General features: G+C 35.2%; 1 protein-coding gene across 11 annotated transcripts in view; it reads right to left on the minus strand.

The window, feature by feature from the left end:
- LRRC7 (leucine rich repeat containing 7) overlaps positions 1 to 19,998 on the minus strand; it is a 533,169-nt gene that overhangs the window by 198,938 nt on the left and 314,233 nt on the right. Inside the window, exon 1 of one of the 11 annotated variants that reach the window (XM_032426372.1) lies at positions 14,633 to 14,773. The exons of 9 other annotated variants lie outside the window; for them this stretch is intronic. Coding sequence is in view for 1 of the 2 variants with exons in the window: in XM_032426380.1 (XP_032282271.1) it covers positions 14,773 to 14,779 (7 nt within the window). In the remaining variant the exon portion in view is untranslated. Of the gene's footprint in view, positions 1 to 14,632; positions 14,780 to 19,998 lie in introns of those variants that run through there. One more of the 11 variants, XM_032426380.1, reaches the window with a different exon arrangement.

Raw genomic sequence — 19,998 nt, forward strand, 5'->3', positions numbered from 1 at the left:
AATTCCAAGCAAAGATGACACTAGTATCAGTCAGTATAAAACTAGGCATTTAAAGTATTAGACATGTTCTGAAATAGCAAAGTATTTTCTCAATAAAATTCTTTGCAATAAGGAGGGGATCAGAGGAGTTCTTTGTTTCCTTAACATTAATGCCCAAAGAAGAGACAGAAAGTTCTTTCTCAAGAGCAATTCACTCATGGACGAGACTGGTCCAGAGAATTATTCCCCTGTCAGGCCACATTAGGCTATGTTCTGAGGGTCAAACCATACTAGATCTTTCCACTTTGAGCAGCACCCACCTCATTCTTAGAGATGGAGGAAACATTAGAGCCAACGTAAGAAGATGGAACCTATTTTCCCTATAAGGAAAGAAAGGATCAAGTGTCCCAGTAAAGCAATGATAGAAAGAATTTGCCTCTTACTTCTCTATTTCTTATTTTGATGAATGTTACCACTATCCTCCCTGTAGCCTAAAATGGAAACTTGGAAGCTATTCAAAACATTTTTTCCTCCACCACTGTCCAAATTAGTCAATTACAAGCACTTGTTTATTCTACCTCCACTGTATGTCCTGAATGTTCTCTGCCTGACTCAGAGATGGCTTCCTATCAGATGATACTAGAATTCGGGTTTAAAAGATAAACAGTCTCTGAGCTCCTGTCATCTCTTAGTTTAATTTCTTCTCAGTTAGGCGCTTCTTCCTGTTTTAGGTTAGCCTCTCTTACTTCCTGGACTATGATAATCCAGGCCTTTGTAACAGCCTTTTCACTAGACTGCCTGCCTCCACTTTCAGCTCCTTCCAATCCATACTCATCATTGGTACCCGAGTTATCCCTAAAACAATTTGGTGATGTCATACCTGGCCTCAGAAACCAAATTATTTTAGGTACAGGTCTAAGTCCCTCAACACTGCATTAAGGAGCCTTATACAGCTGACCTGTAAACATGGGTTTGAACTGTGCTGGCGTAGTTATATGTGGATTTTTTTCTTTATATATATATAAATACAGTACAGCACTGTCAATGTATTTTCTCTTTCTTATGATTTTCTTAATAACATTTTCTTCTCTCTAGCTTACTTTATTGTAGGACTACAATATATGTACAAAATACGTGTTAACTGACTATGCTATCATAAGGCTTCCAGTGAACAGTAGGCTACTAGTCGTTAAGTTTTTAGACAATCAAAAACTATATGCAGGTTTTCAACACCTGGGGAATTGGTGATCCAAACCTGGACCTTAATTTGACACACCAGCCTGCCTTTCGGGGGTTTATACATATTACAGTCTACAACCATAATAAGCCATTTATGGCATTCTAAAAGTTAAGTCTCCTAATGGAGCCATTCTCTGGTAGATTTCGCTTTGGATGTCAGGAGACTCAATTTGGCCCTTTTAATGTATCTCAGAGGACTCTTCAGATTACAAAAAATGAAATTGGGAACAACTGCATTTTACAAAGAGGAATTTTTAGAGAAAGTATTTGTTATGATTTCACTTCTTGAAAGAATATTATTAAAAAACTCATAATTTTTGTAAATCACAAACAAGAAACCTGAAGCTTTTGGTTTATATGCAACCCATACGAAGTATCTCATGTGAAGCCGACCAATAAAAAATAATCTTTACAAGTCTGTGTAAGGGATGTAATGCAATATGGTGACTTCAGTTAACAGTCCTCTAGGATATATATGCAAGTTATTAAGGGAGTAAATCCTAAAAGTTCTCCTTCCCGGGAAAACAGTTTTCTTTCTTTTTCTTTTTATTGTTTCCATATTAGATGATGCATGCTAACTAAACTCATTGTGGTAATCATTTCATGATAGATGTAGGTCAAACCATTATTCTAGACACCTTAAACTTACACAGTGATGAATGTCAATTATATCTCAATAAAACCGGAATAAAACTGAAGAAAAAGAGCTTGTTATAAATATGAATCATACTATATTCAAATAAAAGGAAAGCAAATTTAAAAAAAATCTACATAAAGAAATTTGTCCTACACATCAACGAAATAGTAGGTAGGGTCTGTCAGAGCTCCCACCTCTCTCTGTCCCACCTCTCTGTGGGGACACAGCAAGGAGGCACCTGCGAGTCAGGAAGAGGGCTATCAGCCAGCACCTTGATCTCAGACCTGGGACAAGGAATCAGCCAGCACCTTGATCTCAGACCTCCCAGCTTCCAGAACTATGAGAAATAAATTCCTGCTGTTTAAGCCACCCTGTCTATGGTATTTTGTTATGGCAACCCAAGCTGATTAATACAATACCTAATAGTTGGAAATTGTAGGCTTGAGTAATTTTTTAATTGGCAGCCCAGCATCTGGTGTTTTGGTAATTGTTGGTAGGAGGCTTACCTACTGAGAAAGGAAAAGGCAGCCCTGACAGCTGACGGCTGGTAGCTAGCTGGGTTACTACCCCCTAGGCCATGGTTCTTCCCCAGGATCACAAACAATTTCATGAAATATCAACCTCAGTTGAGGGCTCTTCATGGTCATGATGGAACAAAACAAAAACAAGACAACTACAAAATCATACCTGAATAGAGATAAAAACAAAGACCTGTGGCCTCCACTACTCTGAGGGACTACTACTTCTCCAACAGCAGCTCCAGCAACTCTTCATTATCCCTGGTTTCACAGATTAAAAATACTAAAATCTCCAACAACCAAATGCCCGTTTCAGAGAATACCCAATCCAGAAAAGCAACCATGTGCTTGAACCTTCTCCAAAATCACCTGCCCAGTCCTTTCTAACTCCCTCTCGCTGACATGCTCCATGGTGCCCCACGATGTGCAGCCTCTCTTGCTGTAGCAATTAATACACCTAAGGTTGGTGAGTAGGTGTATTTGCTGGTCTTCACCCGCTGGCTATCAAAATCCCTTTGAGAAGCCCGATACCTGGTTTTTAAGCCTCTGGCATTAGTGGATCGGGGGCCTGGGGTCTGCAAGTCAGACCCCTAGGCTACTCCACAGAGGCTGCTGACTGTGGAGATACATCATGGTGGGGCAGCAGCAGCAGCAAGAGCAGTGACAGCACGACGGGGGATGGCAGGCTGCTGGTGCAGCAGTACCCAGGGCCGGCGGATCACCAGCACCACCCGCGGCTTCCAGCGCTCACCGGCAGCAACACTGGGATCACACCACACTGGTCTTTTTAAAATGGCTTTTGCCTGTGTTCTAAGTTTTACTTATTGTCTTATTGTCGATTCTTTCATTTATTGAATGTCTTCTCATTAAAGTCTTTTTCAGCTTAAATCCTACAGAGTTGGTTATTGTGTGATCAACTAAGAAGCCATTGATTTTGGAATGGTATTCTACATAATCTTCCTGTGCAACTTCATGCATTTGAGCACTGAACTAGAACTTTCCAGTCACAGATGCTCTTCTAAGTTCCAGGTCTACATTTTTTTTTTTTACTGTTTACTGAACAGCACCTTTGAATATACAACAGGAATTTATGGTTTATCATACTGAACACAAAACTAGTCATAGTCCCAGACCTCCTCTATTTTCTGTTTATGTAGTTGATACTATCTAAATCAGAAACCCCTGACTAATTATTCACCAAGACCTGTGGATTTTACTGTCTCTAAAATCGATTTCTTCTCATTTACATAGTCACCTTTATAGCTCCGGTTCAAAGCTTTGTTTACCCATGGATTATTTCTATGGCTTCATTAACTGGTTATCATGTCTTCCATTGTGGCCTCTATAATCCACTCTCTAGGACTAAACTAAACCATCTCATTAGCCTCATTTTTAACTTTTAATCAAAGTATAAGATAGATACAGAATACATATCCATAGATGGCTTTTATGATATGGAGGTACGTACCCTCTATCCCTATACTCTGAAGAGTTTTGATCAAGAAAGGATGCTGTACTTTGTCAAATGCTTTTTCTGCTTCTATTGAGAGGATAATATGGTTCTTGTTCTTTCTTTTATTAATGTATTGTATCACATTGATTGATTTGCGGATGTTGAACCAAATTTGCAGCCCAGGGATAAAACCCACTTGGTCGTGGTGAATAATCCCTTTAATGGACTGTTGGATCCTATTGGCTAGTATTTTGGTGAGAATTTTTGCATCCATGTTTATCAAGGATATTGGTCTGTAATTCTCCTTTTTGATGGGGTCTTTGTCTGGTTCTGGGATCAAGGTAATGGTGGCCTCATAAAACAAGTTTGGAAGTTTTCCTTCCATTTCTATTTTTTGGAACAGTTTCAGAAGAATAGGTATTAATTCTTTAAATGTTTGGTAGAATTCCCCTGGGAAGCCATCTGGCCCTGGGCTTTTGTGTTTTGGGAGATTTTTGATGACTGCTTCAATTTCCTTAGTGGTTATAGGTCTGTTCAGGTTTTCTATTTCTTCCTGGTTCAATTTTGGTAGTTCATACATCTCTAGGAATGCATCCATTTCTTCCAGATTATCTAATTTGCTGGCATAGAGTTGCTCATAATATGTTCTTATAATTGTATTTCTTTGGTGTTGGTTGTGATCTCTCCTCTTTCATTCATGATTTTGTTGATTTGGGTCATTTCTCTTTTCTTTTTGGTAAGTCTGGCAAGGGATTTATCCATCTTGTTAATTCTTTCAAAGAACCAGCTCCTAGTTCCGTTGATCTGTTCTACTGTTCTTTTGGTTTCTATTTCATTGATTTCTGCTCTGATCTTTATTATTTCTCTTCTCCTGCTGGGTTTAGGCTTTCTTTGCTGTTCTTTGTCCAGCTCCTTTCGGTGTAGGGTTAGATTGTGTACTTGAGACCTTTCTTGTTTCTTGAGAAAGGCTTGTATTGCTGTATACTTTCCTCTTAGGACTGCTTTTGCTGCATCCCAAAGATTTTGAACAGGAGACGAACCATGAGAGACCATGGACTCTTAAACAAACTGAGGGTTCTAGAGTGAGGGGGGCTGGGGGGATGGGTTAGCCTGGTGATGGGTATTAAAGAGGGCACGTACTGAATGGAGCACCGGGTGTTACACGCGAACAATGAATCATGGAAGACTACATCAAAAACTAATGATGTAATGTACGGTGATTAACATAACATAATAAAATTTAAAAAAAAGTACTTAAAATGAAAAAAAAAAAAGAATACATATCCAAAGTATAGTGCTCACTAAATTTTTATATACTGAACTTGTTGCCCATGTAATCAATATCACGATGAAGAAACAAAATATTCCAGAGTCCAAAAGCAGGCCCCCTCATGCACCATTCTTTTAGTCACCATCTTACCTCCCAAAAGATAACCACTATCACAATTTCTGATAGCATAGACTAGTTTTGTCTCATGTTGTATTCTACGTAAATAAGAACATATATTATATATTCCTTGTGCTCAACTTCTTTTCTAAACATTTCTACAAAGACTTGTACAGACTATTCATAGCAGCCTACTTGTAATACTCAAAAACTGGAAGAAAACAATTCATATATCTATAAAGAGGTGAAAAAATAAACCATAGTATATTTATACAATAGAATACTATTCAGCAATAAATATTGATAAACATTACAACATGGACAAATAAAATAATTATGCTCCGTGAAAGAAGCCAGACAAAAAAAAGAATATACTCTATGACTGCATTTATAAAAAATTCTGGAAAATTCAGACTTATCTGTAGTGAGAGAAAGCAGAACAGTATTTGTCTGAGTGGGGAGTCAGTGAGCAGTGCCATGAAGAAACTTTTGAGGATGATGGACATGTTCATTATCTTGATTACAGTGATGATTTCACTGGTATATTTGTTTCAAAACTTATCAAGGTGGACACTTTATGCACAGTTTATTAGATGCCAATTATATTTAAATAAAGCTGTTTTTTTTTTTAAAGGAGATTTGGGTATTTTACTAAGTATTAGCAAAATCTTCCTGAATTCAATATGCATTCTAAATAATATATCTAAAAAATATATCATCACATATCTTCAAAACTTTAGTCCACTTTGGATGGATTCTACTCAGGTGTGCCAAGGCTTCTGACTCAGGCTGCCAGGGTTCAAATCCTTCCCCCTTACCTTATCAGCATTGTGACATGGGGCAAGTTATTTCCTTATGTTTCAGTTTCCGTATTTATAATGGGGATAATAATAATACCTACTTCAAAGAGTTAATGTGAGGGCTGTATGAGTTAACATATGTAAAGGATTTAGAATTCAATAAATATCAGCAATTATATTATGTATGAAAGTTAAGATTCTGGTAAAATTAAGTGGGCATAATTCCTTGCAAAATTGACTGAATTGAGCTTATTTTCTTTATTGATCTGACTCATATACTGGCATACAAAGCCCTCTTCGAATAGGCTCTTTTCTACTTTTCAAATCTCATCTCTTGAAATGCACAAGCTAGTGCATCCCACCCAAATGAATCTCTTAGTACTTTACATAATTCATCAGTTTCTCTCTCATCTTTCTGCTTTTGCACATGACTTTTGTTTGGCTTAGAATATCTCTTCCAGAAAATCAAGAACTCATTGAGAGGACTGAATATATTTTTGAAATTCTCAACACATGGTATAGTTCTTACCATATTGTAAGTCCTCAGCAAATGTTGGGCAAGTTTTCCCTGATTCCAATTTTCATTCTTTTATTGAGTTTTCTGTCACTAATGTTAAATACACTGATTTCTTATCCTGTCCCCTAAGCTTGGTGTTGACTGAATGTACCATTTTGCACTTCTGTTAGAATTACTAAATGATGAAACTACGATGACAGTTTATAGATCTGCATCTCACTGAGTCCACATTTACTACTTTTTTAATCATCTTTTTTCCCCAGCCTTCCTTTACAAATATAGATGGCCACATAAGTCTATTAATCACAGCAGGCTGATAAGAATGATGTTCTTTTGCTTTTTCCTAAAATTTTATCTGGTTTCTCTCTATTTTTTCCCTAAATTGCAAATGCATACTGATTATTTGCATCACAGAAAATAAGGGTTTGATTTTCAAATATGACAAATTTTGTATTAAAAAATAAGTTTAAAAATTTTATAGAATAACAAACGCTTTGATGTGAGAAGCTACATAGTTTCTATATTTATTATATCAAGGAATACTGAAAGTACATTGTTCAGTAATTACTGTATAGAAACATCCTGGACTGCTTAACTGTATTTTATGGTAATTAGTGTATAAAACAATTTATATTTCAAAGTTTTACCAATTTGTGTGAAATCCTGCAAACCATAAACTTATAATAAAAATTACAATTCTAAACATTTGTCCTCAAGGAGAAACATAATATAAAATTAATATATATCAATAAATAGTATAAGTTGACACAAAAATTAGGGCATTGCCTGTGGCACAAAGAATATTATTTATATGATAGTAAATAACATTAAAATTCTTATTAGCCGAAAGGGAAATATTTTTATGCCTTCCTTACCAGGCTAATGTGCAGGTCAGAAAAACATTGTTAAAAGCATTTTTTTAATAGGCTTTGCAAAGTATGATGCATGTTAGCTGTATGAGGTATTGTTACCTTTATAATCTTATATCTTAGGAAATGAAAAATAAAAGAAGAAACCACCTTTATTTTAAAAGTTTGAAAAGATAAAATTGATAGTTATGGACACTGAGCCATAAAGCAAAGGCACAATGAACATCTTACATTATTACAAATAATCTGACAGTCTTATAACCTTATGAAACTCACTGATCATCTCCTCAGGGTATCATTTGTCCCCTGATGTACATTTCAAGAGAATAAGCAATTCTTGTCATGTGTGACAAATATCTCTAATCTACTAGAAGTATTAATATAATTTGATTTCTAATCAAGTGCTGTGGAGGCAAACCAATCAAATGAGCAACATCAGCATAAATAATTTGAGATTGCTAAAAATATAATTTAAGCAGAGCTATAGTCTGTATGCAAATGGTGAAGATGATACATTATGGAGTGCTGGAGAGAGAAGTGGGTTTGAATACAGGTTCTCTCATTTTCTATCAGAGTGATATCAGTTTTCCCATTGGTAAAAATGTGGGAACCTATACCTTACACAGTTGTTACAAGTTTAATGAAATCATGTTTGTGGGTAAAGAGTCTTGCATATCCACTAAATAAATATTAGTTTCCCTTCATTGTCAAGGAATACAAGCCCACTTGTAGGCTAAATCCATTTTGTGTAGATTTATGTTTTATTAGAAGGGAAGAAAAAGTTTGAGTTGTAACGCATATGACTTCATGCATCTTCAGGTTCTATCAAAGTGCCAGATGGTCAGAAGAGATTTAAAAATAAGTATTGTACTGTGTTTAAATACATCAATTGCTTTCTTTATAGGATGTTGCACTAACATGTATTTTCTCTTACTTGAGTTTTTAACTCCTGCCTTAAATACCAACTCTTCCTTGTTACTCACATAGTCAAGAATCCTTTGATAGCAATCAATTAGTCAGATCCAAATACCTCAGTCTACCTTTACACTTTTACTTCATTGTTCCTTTTGACTTATTTCAACCATCAGCAAAATCAGAGCTTTCCTTATTCCATACATGGGACATTTCTACATCTGTCATTTCCTCTGACTGGTTGCCACTGCTTTCCCCCCAATAGTGGGAATGTAAATTTCCTTTTAAAGCCTAGATCAAATGTTCTCAAATCTGCCCTCCCTTCCTCCCAAACAGAAGTAATTTTATTCTCTCTCTCCCTCTTTTTGGTAAGTGGTACTTCCTTTCTATCTTTCTTTTCTTTCTTCTTTCTTAGCTGTACAACACATCCTTTGCAAGCCACCATGCTAGGTACCCTGGAGGATGAATAAAACACCAACCCTGTCCTCAAGAAACTTACAATTAAGAAATACAGAAGGAAAGAACGCAAAGAAATAACTAAACTCTAAGTGGAATACAGAGAATGGAAGGATAGATGTGTAGGCCTCATATACGGGAAGAAGTGCTGGATAAAGTCCCACAGTGTACGCTCCTGCTGTCATGTCCCCTCACCTCCAGCTTCCACATGAAGCCCACAGGGGATTACAATTCTCCTCTAATAACTTTTCTTTGAAAGAATCTTCCAGTGACTGTTGTCTTTTTCTCCTCTCAGAAAACGGAGGTGGAGGAAGAAGCTAAGTGGGCAAAGTGGAAGAAAAATAGAAAAATGTCCATCTTATCCCATTCCATTTTAATGTATCTCTTTCTCTCCCCAACCCCAGAGTATGCAAATATTTGTCCAACAGCTCTGGACATTTCACAAAGGAATATCAACTTCTTATGATTTAAGTACATTGGTATTAGTAGTTGATCTCTTCTCTTTTTAAGACCAGAGTTTGAGTTTTGTGGCTGGTGGATGCTCCTTATTACTCTAAAAGAAGTAAACCAACAGCAACATTGAGGGTTCTGGATTTGTCTCATCTACTCCGGGCTAAGCCAGGAGACTCTAACTCTGTGGCTTAGGAATTGAGTTCCATTCCTTACCCTGGGATGGGTCCAGAGGGTCTCTGGTCAGAGCCAAGAAGTCACTCATCACCTCCAGAGACCGCAGTGTACCAGAGTCCCTCCAGCAGTGGGGCATGGCAGGGCTACTTCCGGCTTCCAGGGGCACAAAGATGGGGGTTCCAGGAAGGGATTTTTTTGGGGTAGGCCCTCTGGAAACCTGTCTTGGTTGCTTTGTTCTGAGATTCCAACTTTGCTTAGTTTAATTGGTTTTTGGCCTGAAGCCAGTCATGACATTAAACCTGGAGATTCTTGTCAGGCTCTCCTACTGAGTTACTTCTTTTTTCTGAGCTTGTCCTTCCTGGTACACCCAAGTGGTGGGCATATTCCAGCCAGCACTCAGTCTTTTTATTCTATCAGCTGTACTATAATCTTGTGCTTTTTGTTTGTTTGTTTGTTTTTGGTAACTAGTAGTCCACACAAGTAACTCCAAAACTTGCTTTATCTTCAATCCCATAGCATAACCAGATCAGCAGGACAGCCCTTCTCAGCTAGTGAGGCAAAGCTTGAAAGTAGGCCCAGAGAATGTGCCAGAAGACTTATCTTTCTAACCTTCTTTTGCAGAAAGAACTTTAATTTTTTCAATACTTGGGTGGCCTCATAATGCCACCTACGTGTTTCTCCAACTGAACAAGAATTCCTAAATCAATCTCGCATTCTCTAAAAAACTGGAGTTCTAATCTCAATGTAATGATCACATTTGTCCCAAGTGGTTTTCCAAGGAAAATACAGCTTGTTCTAGATTCACTTTTGAGCTTTTATGCTTTAACTGCAGATGTCAGTCTGTCACGATTTCTTGGCTTTCTCTAGGGTACTGCATTCTTCAGAGAAGTGATTTTAACTCAAGAAGCTAACAAAGCTTGTGATATCTATAGATAGTAACCACAAAAGTCCTATTTACAAGTGTTTACAATGTTTACAAATACCCATTACAAACCTTTAAGATAGGGAGGAAATAGAAGTTCAAGATTTAGTCTTCAGCAAATTTTATTAAAATATCTTGACATGTTTTCTTCTACTTTTACATTACTGTGAACTTCTGATTCTTCTACCCTGACTGAACTGTCTTTCCGTGCCATCCTGTCCTCATCATCTTGGTCCCTCTATCCTTTGTATCCTCCACACAGTGGACAGCTTCACAGGACATCCTTATTATACCTCTTGTTTTCCCACTATTCACAGTGTCTTTGGGAGTGAAATACTGCTGTTCTGTTTATCTCATAACAATCGGATAGAAATCACAAAAACATTATGCTAAGTGAAAGGTGCCATACACAAGAGACTACATATATGATTCCACTTACATGAAATGTTCAGAGAAGGAAATTTATGAAGACAGAATGCAGATTAGTGGTTGCTTGGGGCTGCTGTGGGAACTGATATCAAAATGAGGATATACTGTAAATGAGCACAAGGAATTTTTGGTGGGGGTGATGGAAATGTTCAAAACTGCATTGTGTTGATGATCACAAAACTATACGTTTGCTAAAAATTATTGTACACTTAAAATGGGTGACTTTTATGATATGCAATATATACTTCAATCCCATTACTCACAAATCTAAATTACCATTTCTCTCCTCAAAACCCCCTTCATTAAAATGTCATCATTGCCCACAAAATAAAGTCTAACTATGGCATACAAGCCTCTTCGTGATTATCTCCTCTATCTACCTTATGGCCACTTCTTCCTCACGCACACTACTTGCACATTTAATTCCTTGTGATATGTTCCTCTTCAAGTAAAACTCCTTTTCCTACTGCCCACTGGTTAAATTACAATTTATTGTCCAAAAGGATCCTTAGACTTCATCTCCTTTGGAATTCTTACATAGATTTTACCAATAAGATTAAGTACTTCTTTGCACTATTTCTGTTCATTCATCACCTTTCTATAATCCCATGTAATATGCTGTCTTATATGTAATGCATTACTTGTCTAGACTGTAATCTGCCTAACAGAAAGGGGTCTGTTGTACTTGGTGTCTCTAATATTAGTCACAAGTCTAATATTAGTTCATATGAGGCACAAAGTAGGTCCTCAATAAATGTTAACTGAATTGGACTGAATTTAAAATTTGTATTCTCTCCAAAATTTGCCCAAGCAGAGAGGTGACTAAGAATTTGGGTTTCAAATGTTATATCCATATGTATCATACATCTGAAATCAAAGCAAGTTGTGTGTGGGAGGAAGAGGAGGCAATTCTTGGTTTGACAGATTTTTATTTCAGTGAGATTTTGAGCAACTGTGTAGTCCGTACATCCGCAGGCTGTTCGAACCCTCTTCTGTTCTGAATGTGTTATTTTTACTGTAATGACATCCATTTGATGTACTTTTGCCCTACTAATATTTGCTTTTTTATGCCAGTAAATAAATATAAACTATCTGTCTTTATCCAGTTTATGTTAATTGCTAGTGGCAAAAGCAAGCAATATAAAATAACACAACACCTAACATGACTTCTTTACATTTTGTTTTTGACTGAAACTTGAGAGGAGAATCATATTTTTTGTGACAAAATTTAGATCTGCCCGTTTTGCTCTAGAAAAGTTGACTTGATTAAAAAGAAAATACAAAATGGCAGAAATCTTCGTAAAATCTGATATGAACAGAAAAATAGGGATGGGAGAATATGTGAAATTCTTAATGGACTTGCAGGGCAGTGGGAAGATGTATCCTATTTTCTGAGGCATTCCTAAGAGCCACAAAAATTGAACTTCACTTCATGAGATGTCAAGAAAATGTTGAAGGGCAATTCAATATGTTGCGTACATGGTGGTCCAGGTTCCTGGGAGTGTCACTTATCTCACAAGGTAGGAAAGAGTTGTATTGTACTCTGTATCCTGGAGAGAGGATAAGCATATACTGTGTGCCTTCTTCTTAAGGGGTATTTTTTTTTGTTTTAGTTTTTGTTTATTATTAAGTACATTTAGTCAAATTCTGGTTTAATATGCTAATCCCACTACTCATGAATTTATAATCAATATATTTTTAAACGACAGCACAATAGGAAATTATTATTATTTCAAGAACTCCAAATGCATATAAACACATTTGTCCTTTTACCATTTTATCTAGTTTAAAGATACCTATGTAAAGGCTAAAAATTATCTGACTATAAAATGAATATACTTAATATTTTTGTCAAGTTGGTATGTGTGACTTCTCTTAGCATAAGATTAGAGTGACATAAACATTGTGAATGAATTTATAATCATTTATACTTGTTGGAACGTTAACAGTGATGAATAGCACTAACAGTGGGCAAAAATGGATCAAGTATTACATTCAGTTGCATTAGTTTAAATTTTTACTTTTGTAATCACTTTTGCTGATGCAGTTTTAAACCATTCCAGTTTTGACAAGTTATTCAAGTTACTTGTTAACTTCTTCTCATCAGAAAATTTCCTTTATCCTACAAACACAAGCTTTCAATTGTAATTATCCTAAGACCAGAAATTCAACATGGCTTACTGCAGTAAGATAATGCCAACAAAATCATTATCCAACAGAGCTACTGCACTTTGCTGCAGACTTTAATTGCAGCTCCATAAGACCTTAAAATTTTAACAATGGAAAGTCCAGTTTCTCCCTTGGAATGTGGTAGAGGCAGAACAGCAGTATTTCTTTAATTATTAAAGCTACTTTCCTGCAGAATGTTTTAAACAATCTCTAAAATGGTATTTGAAGGACATGGTGAGAACATGTTATAAACCTACACTAAAATAGCACAATTTACTTTAAATCAGAGTCAGAGATTTACTTTTGTGTTCTTAGGATAGCAACATACCTTTCAAAATACAGTTTTTAGAGATATAGGCAATATATGTAAGAATGACAGAAGTCAGTTACCATATGGCACACACAGCTAAAAGCAAAGTTGTACAATTAAGTAGATTTATGAATTTTTACATACAGATCTTCATAAGTACTCATGAAAAAATCAGCATTCATACAATTTTAGCTAAAAATACTAACATACTTTCATATGTATATGTGCTTTTTACAAAGGGCTAGCATTTTAGGACATAATTTTATTATTTTATATATTTTGCATACTTAAAATATATTAAAACAGAATACAAATATTCAGAGAAGTGCATTTCAACTCTGTAGGGTAGGTTTTGCAAAAAATGGCAGTTTGTAATTTCCTAAATGGCGAAATGGAATAAAAACAAAACAAAACAAAACAAAAAAGGCAGAGCTATTAAGCTCAATGTATCCTGCTCATATGTGGTTAGAAAAGAACTTTCTAATTATATTTAATCAAGCAATAGTTACAATAGAATGAGTATAAATTCTTTGTATCTTGCTTTGTTCCAAAAAACAAGTTAAGATGTGGTGAAGGATAAATACGTCGTACTGCACCAAGATGAAGCCCTCTGTAAGTTGAGTTTCAAACTCTTCAAAATCCCACTAGGAAACTTATCCTACTTCTAAGTCATATGTTTAAAGAGTTAAAGTAAATGCACCCATTATGTTGACTCTTATTTATTTTGCAAAACATCATTACAAAGACTCATTTTACATGCAAATTGCAATGCTATAAATCATTGAACTGCACAGATAAAGCCAATGTCGTTAATTAACAAATGTGTTTTATAGTTACAAAATTAACTGTTTCACATTAAATTACATAAAATAAAAAGATTCCAAAACCAATCAATCACTGGCTTTTCATATTTTGACTTGGGGCTATCTGGAAATAATCTTTCACTTTGCAAAATAAGTTCACAATGGAACATTTTTAGGAAGTATGGCAGAAAAACTGGGCAACCATACTCAGCCTTTGAAGATAACTGACTAGAGAAATTCTCCTATTTACTGCATTAGGATGACTTCTAAATGACGAATTATTCTGATCTACTCAAAAATACTTATACAAAAATTATATGCGACAGCAGCTTTATATTACAAATAATGAAATAAATTTGACAAAAATATGGGTAATGTTTTTCTGAGACCGGTAAAATTTTGTATTCATTGAAATTTAAGGCAACTGAACACACTTGTAAAAAAAAAAAAAAATCAGGTTTCTCTGTATTAGTCAGAAACGTCATTGTTAAACTTTAACAAAGACCAAACATTTTGCATAAATCTAAGGAGTAAGAAGGCAGCCCCCATCAGCAGGTAGCACACCAAAAATGTTTGGTTTCAATAATACAGTTTGGGAGAACTACCTCTACAAAGTCTATTCGTGCTGATGCTCCTGATGCTGCCATTTCTGGTGCCCGAAAAGCTGCTGCCTCCACATCCTCTGTTGTAGGTGTCACTCACTGTATAGTCTCAGGCGATTGGGCAAGGGGCACACTCTGGATCTTCAGATGCTAAGATGAGAAAAATCAATTTCAATGCCCAAAAGATGGAACTCCTAAGGCAGAAGGTGACTAAAATAATTACCAATTGGTCTACAGTAGAGGGAAGTGGAATGTTTGTTTGTTTTAATGCAATTCCATAGAAATAGATTTTAAACAAGATTTTTGTAAGAAGGTACAGCTCTAGGATTAGGAAGAATATCAGATAAGATAGAAACAAAATTAAACTGAGTGGAATTGGACCAGATAACTCAAAACATGCATACTTCCTGAAAGGAGAAAGCAAAACATTCACATAAAGATCATTGAGTGATATTTTCTCAAAAAATAACCTGTAAACTTTCATTTCCAAGATTATGTCTGCGCATTTAAATTAACTCTCTACAATAACAAGCATTATTGATGCATGCCGTTTAAGGCAAAATACGAATGCACCCCCATCAGTATTTTACGCCGAATTTCAGCATCCTTTTTTCTCTCTGCAAAGAACAGATTTTACTTATTTATTTTTTAAAATTTATCCATTCATCCCAGAGAGAGAGAGCGAGAGCATGTGTGAGTGAGAGTGGGGTTGGGGAGGGGCAGAGGGAAAGGGAAGGAGAGAGAGAATTCTCAGACTCCCTGCTCAGCTGGGAGTCCTACATGGAGCTCCATCACATGACCCCATGACCCAGAGATCACAACCATGAAATCAGGACCTGAGCTGAAAATAAGAGTCAGATGCTCAACCGACTGAGCTACCCAGGGACTCCTGGACTTTATGCATGTCCTCTGTAACATAAAATTTTCTTTTCAAATATATCAGTTCCCATTATATAATTCAGCTCAATCTGTATAGTGTTTGAAAAAAGCTCTTATATGAGAAAATATCACTGAAAGAAACCAGTGAGAGATATATATGGAAGAAGACATGCTGTAGAAGACATTTTATAAAATGAATTTTGACTGGAAGAATGTTTTGGGTTGTAGAAAATAATCATTCCTCCCATTTTTTAAATTAAATATTTAAACAGCAGCTTTTGCCCACATGTTTTAATAAAAATATGTGTAATTTGTATCTTGAATCATATTTAAAAAAAGACCATTGACTTGAATGCAAAATGATAAATGCACATAATAGAACAAAATAATTTACAAAATATTTACCATCTCTGGAAACACAGCAGTAGCACAGATTAATATACCATGGCTATTTTGAATTAAATCAGTAAAGTAACCATCTTTTTTATTTAAAAAATGGCATTTTTATGACAGTCATTTATACAGCTTGTGCACCTGAATCCATTATATTTGTTATACTGTAAAGGGACAAATGATCACAAATTATAATGACAGATTCTTATCGAACATAATTTTTCAGCAGGAGCCATCCTGAATCAATTAATCATGCTATTACTCTGTTTTAATTTTGTTCTCCAGTTTTTCCAGAAAAGCCACTAATCACATTTCACTTAATGACTTATACATATTTTATTTACAATTTTTGATGTACTACATTTTTTCAAATTAATTAAATGCTTTACTAACATATAATGATTTAAAAATTGGATATGCTTAAAAAAAGCAAATTATGGCATCTCAGATAAATGCAATTATGGTTATACATAATATTAAATGATAATTGAATACCTTAGCTACAATAGAAATTTCTCTTTGCTCCATCTAAAGATACTTCTATATTTTCAATTAAAAAATAAAAATATAATTTTACATTACAATATTTTTACATACAACTGAATTTAGTGTACATTAATCTTAAAGCATTTTCACAGAAGGCAAGAAATAGAGTCCTCAAATCCATATAATTATTAACTATATTAGAAAAACTTGGCAAATGCTCTAAAAGTTGAACAATTCCAGGTTTATAATAGGTAGATTAGGAATGCACATAAACTATTTGAATAAAAATTACCTATCTGCATGTTTAATTGACAGGAAATACATACACAGATTCTTTGTGAGGATATTTTGTCTCATAGATTTTTCTAGAATTTTAGTTTCATTTATTTATTTTTTGGCGTAATATTAAGTAGTTATTTAAAAAGAGGTGTTTATTTACAAATTGACATAGCTATTTCACATCATATCTTAACTCTTCCAATGTATATTTACTAAGTCCATATTCTTAACTTTAGTGATATAAGGAAAATAACAGCATATGCAAATATTACAAAAGTATTATATTTTATATATTCTACTGTATCTTATAAATTAGATGTAGATAATACTATGTAGCTCAAGTTCAAGCTCAAGTTGATTGTGCACTTTGTGTACTTTTCTTGGATAATTTGAAATATGCAATTGGATACCTGTCAGACTCAAAACAATTAAATCTTAGTGTTTTGTCTCAGATCTCTCTGCCTTATCATTTGACCGTCTCAAAGGGCATATAGATTACTCAAGAATGAATTTGTCTAACAGAACAATAATATAGCAGTCAGTATTCTCATTCCACTATTAAACCAGCCAAAATTCAACACCACTTGAAAGCTTAAAGTACTACAGCATACCATTTGCCTTTGAAGATAGGGCACAAGTACAAATCATTTTTTAAACATCAAAGGTGATCAATAGAGACATCTTTAGAATGGCAAGCAACATTTTATTCTTTAAATACATTGGATAAATTTTCCCAATCTATGTGTCATTTGCAGCATAAGTTTATTAAAACTCAAGGAATAAAGAATATGCTTTTACTACAAAATGTAGTCACTTGACGAATAAGAAAATTTAAACTGTACACATATTATTTGTATATGAAAGGTTGAACTAAATAAAATGCAATTGTGTGCAAGCTAAATCAACTCTTTTTGTTTTGTTTTGTTTTAATTTTTAAAATTTAAATTCAATTAATTAACATATAATGTATTATTAGTTTCAGAGGTAGAGGTCAGTGATTCATCACTCTCATATAACACCCAGTGATCATTCAACTTTTGAGACTCCTTTGTTCTAAAATATACCTTATAACATTTCAAAATATTTTATTGATACACCAAGGTATTTCAAAAGAGTTTAATAAATAAGTGGAGGGGTGTTTTATCTATGGCCTCCAAGTCACTACAGAAGGTGTGTATTAAGAGCTATAAAAGGGAGGGAGTGACAGGATTTTGTTTGGGGAATTCAAGAAATAATATGAAGAGATGATCTATGATCTGAGTCTTTATTTTTCAATAGGTGACAGTGAAAAAGAAGACATTCCAGGCATAGGGAATTGCATGCATAAATATATTAAAACTTTAAAGCAAATAACTTACAAATGGTGAGATATTCTTTTATAAGGGAGCTTAATATGGAGAGAGTTGTTGGAATATGAAGCAATTTATCATATGTCCTTATACATTTATTTCTTTACCCCATTCTTTTTGTTCAACCTAAAAATATATTTCTTCACCTATTCAGGTCAAATTCTTACTTCTGCACTTGATCCCAGACCCTACCAACATTTTCTAGGAAGGATCTGGGTTCTTAAGTTTTCTCCTCTTTCTTCTTCAGTGCGGTTCTCTCTACTGGCTCCTTACCCTTGGGCTGTGTGCAATCTACGACTCTGCTACCTCCTCTCCTACCCATAACATATATACTTTATGCCTAGCTCAAGTTAACATTTATTTCTTGTTCACTGAACTCAAATTTATTGAGCAGCTACTTTGTGCCAGGCAATGTACTCAACAATAGAGAGCAAGATGAGTTGGTCTCTGTCTTTCTTTCTCCTTTTCTGAAAAAGGCAGTCTATCTTACTTCCTCACCAAACATTCAGTCATCAACCCACTGCTCTCCAGATTTATTGCCCCTCCGATTTAATGATACTGCCTTGCTCTTAGGGAGCTCTCAGTAGTGCTAGTAGTTAGTCATGCCAGTTTTGGTGACATAGAAAGCAATCTAGAAATGACTCCCACATCTGCTGCTGTCTGCTGACCTGAAACTACTTATTTGACTTCCGTTGAGTGATTATTTTCTTAATCTATAAAACAGACACAGTCACACTTATCTTAGTTTACTGAGCGAAGCTCAAGATGAAATACAATGCACACTTTATAGCTCTCTACCCAGTGCCTGGCACATAAAAGTTCAAGGAATTGTTGTTAGGTATCGGCATCCAAAAATCTTTCTAATTCCAAATCCAACTAACATTTCTCAGTCTTTATCTTCTTTAGGAGCTCTTTGCTTTCTTTGCCTATAGATTATTCCCTTCATCAAAGCTTTTCCTTAAATTCTACGACAAGGCACTCTTCTACTTCATCTCGCATGTTAACATCTCCTTCATGAGCTCATTCTCTGCCTGTTCTGTAAATATTGGTTTTCTGTTCTAAGTCCATTGCTCTCATCAGTCAATACACAAGGATCTGCTCCCATAACATATGTACTAATGATGCCCAAATCTAGACTTCCAGCCCAATTTTCTTTGAGCTTCAGATTCCTATATTTAACTGTAATCTAGGTATAGAATTAAACCTTCCCAAATTGAATTCATTGTTTCCCCTTTAAACCAGCTGCTCTCTCTGGATTTTTTTTTAAACGTTCATTTACCTTCACTGATTTACATTAATTATTCTGCAGAACATGGTGATTTCTTACCTGGATTATTACAACAGCCTGTTAATCCATTCCCTCTTCCTGAAATCCATATTCCACATGGTTACCAAAGGAAATTTAATCACATCACCCCCTTATGAAATGAACAGTCTCCCTTGTCCTCTAAATTCGTATGTTGAAGTTTTATCCCTAAGACTTCAGAATGTGACTGTATCTGGAAATAAGGTCTTTGAAGAGATAATTAAGTTAAAATGAGGTCACTAGGGTGGACCTTAACCCAATACAACTCGTGTCTTTATAAGAAGAAGTGATTAGGATATAGATTCACAGAGGGAAGCCCATGTGAAGACACAGGCAAAAGACAGCTATCCACAAATCAAGGAGTGAGACCTCAGAATAAACCAATTCTGCTGGAACTTTGATTTTGGGTTGCTAGCGTTCAGAATTGTGAGAAAATAAATTTCTGTTGTTTAAGACACTCTATAATACTTCATTATGGTAGCCCAGCAAATGAATATACTACCCTGTGTATATTTCCTTAACAGTTGTTCAAAGTACATGGGATCGAATCTCAACATAACAAGCCTCCATAGAGCTACCATACCTTCCTATTTAGTTTCCTTTCTGACCACCTTGTGTCATCACGCTATGCTTCAACAACCCTCCACTGATTGTAGTTCTCTGTACACGCTGTATTC

Source organism: Phoca vitulina, unplaced genomic scaffold, assembly GCF_004348235.1.
Source record: "Phoca vitulina isolate PV1807 unplaced genomic scaffold, GSC_HSeal_1.0 scaffold2, whole genome shotgun sequence".
NCBI lineage: Eukaryota > Metazoa > Chordata > Mammalia > Carnivora > Phocidae > Phoca > Phoca vitulina.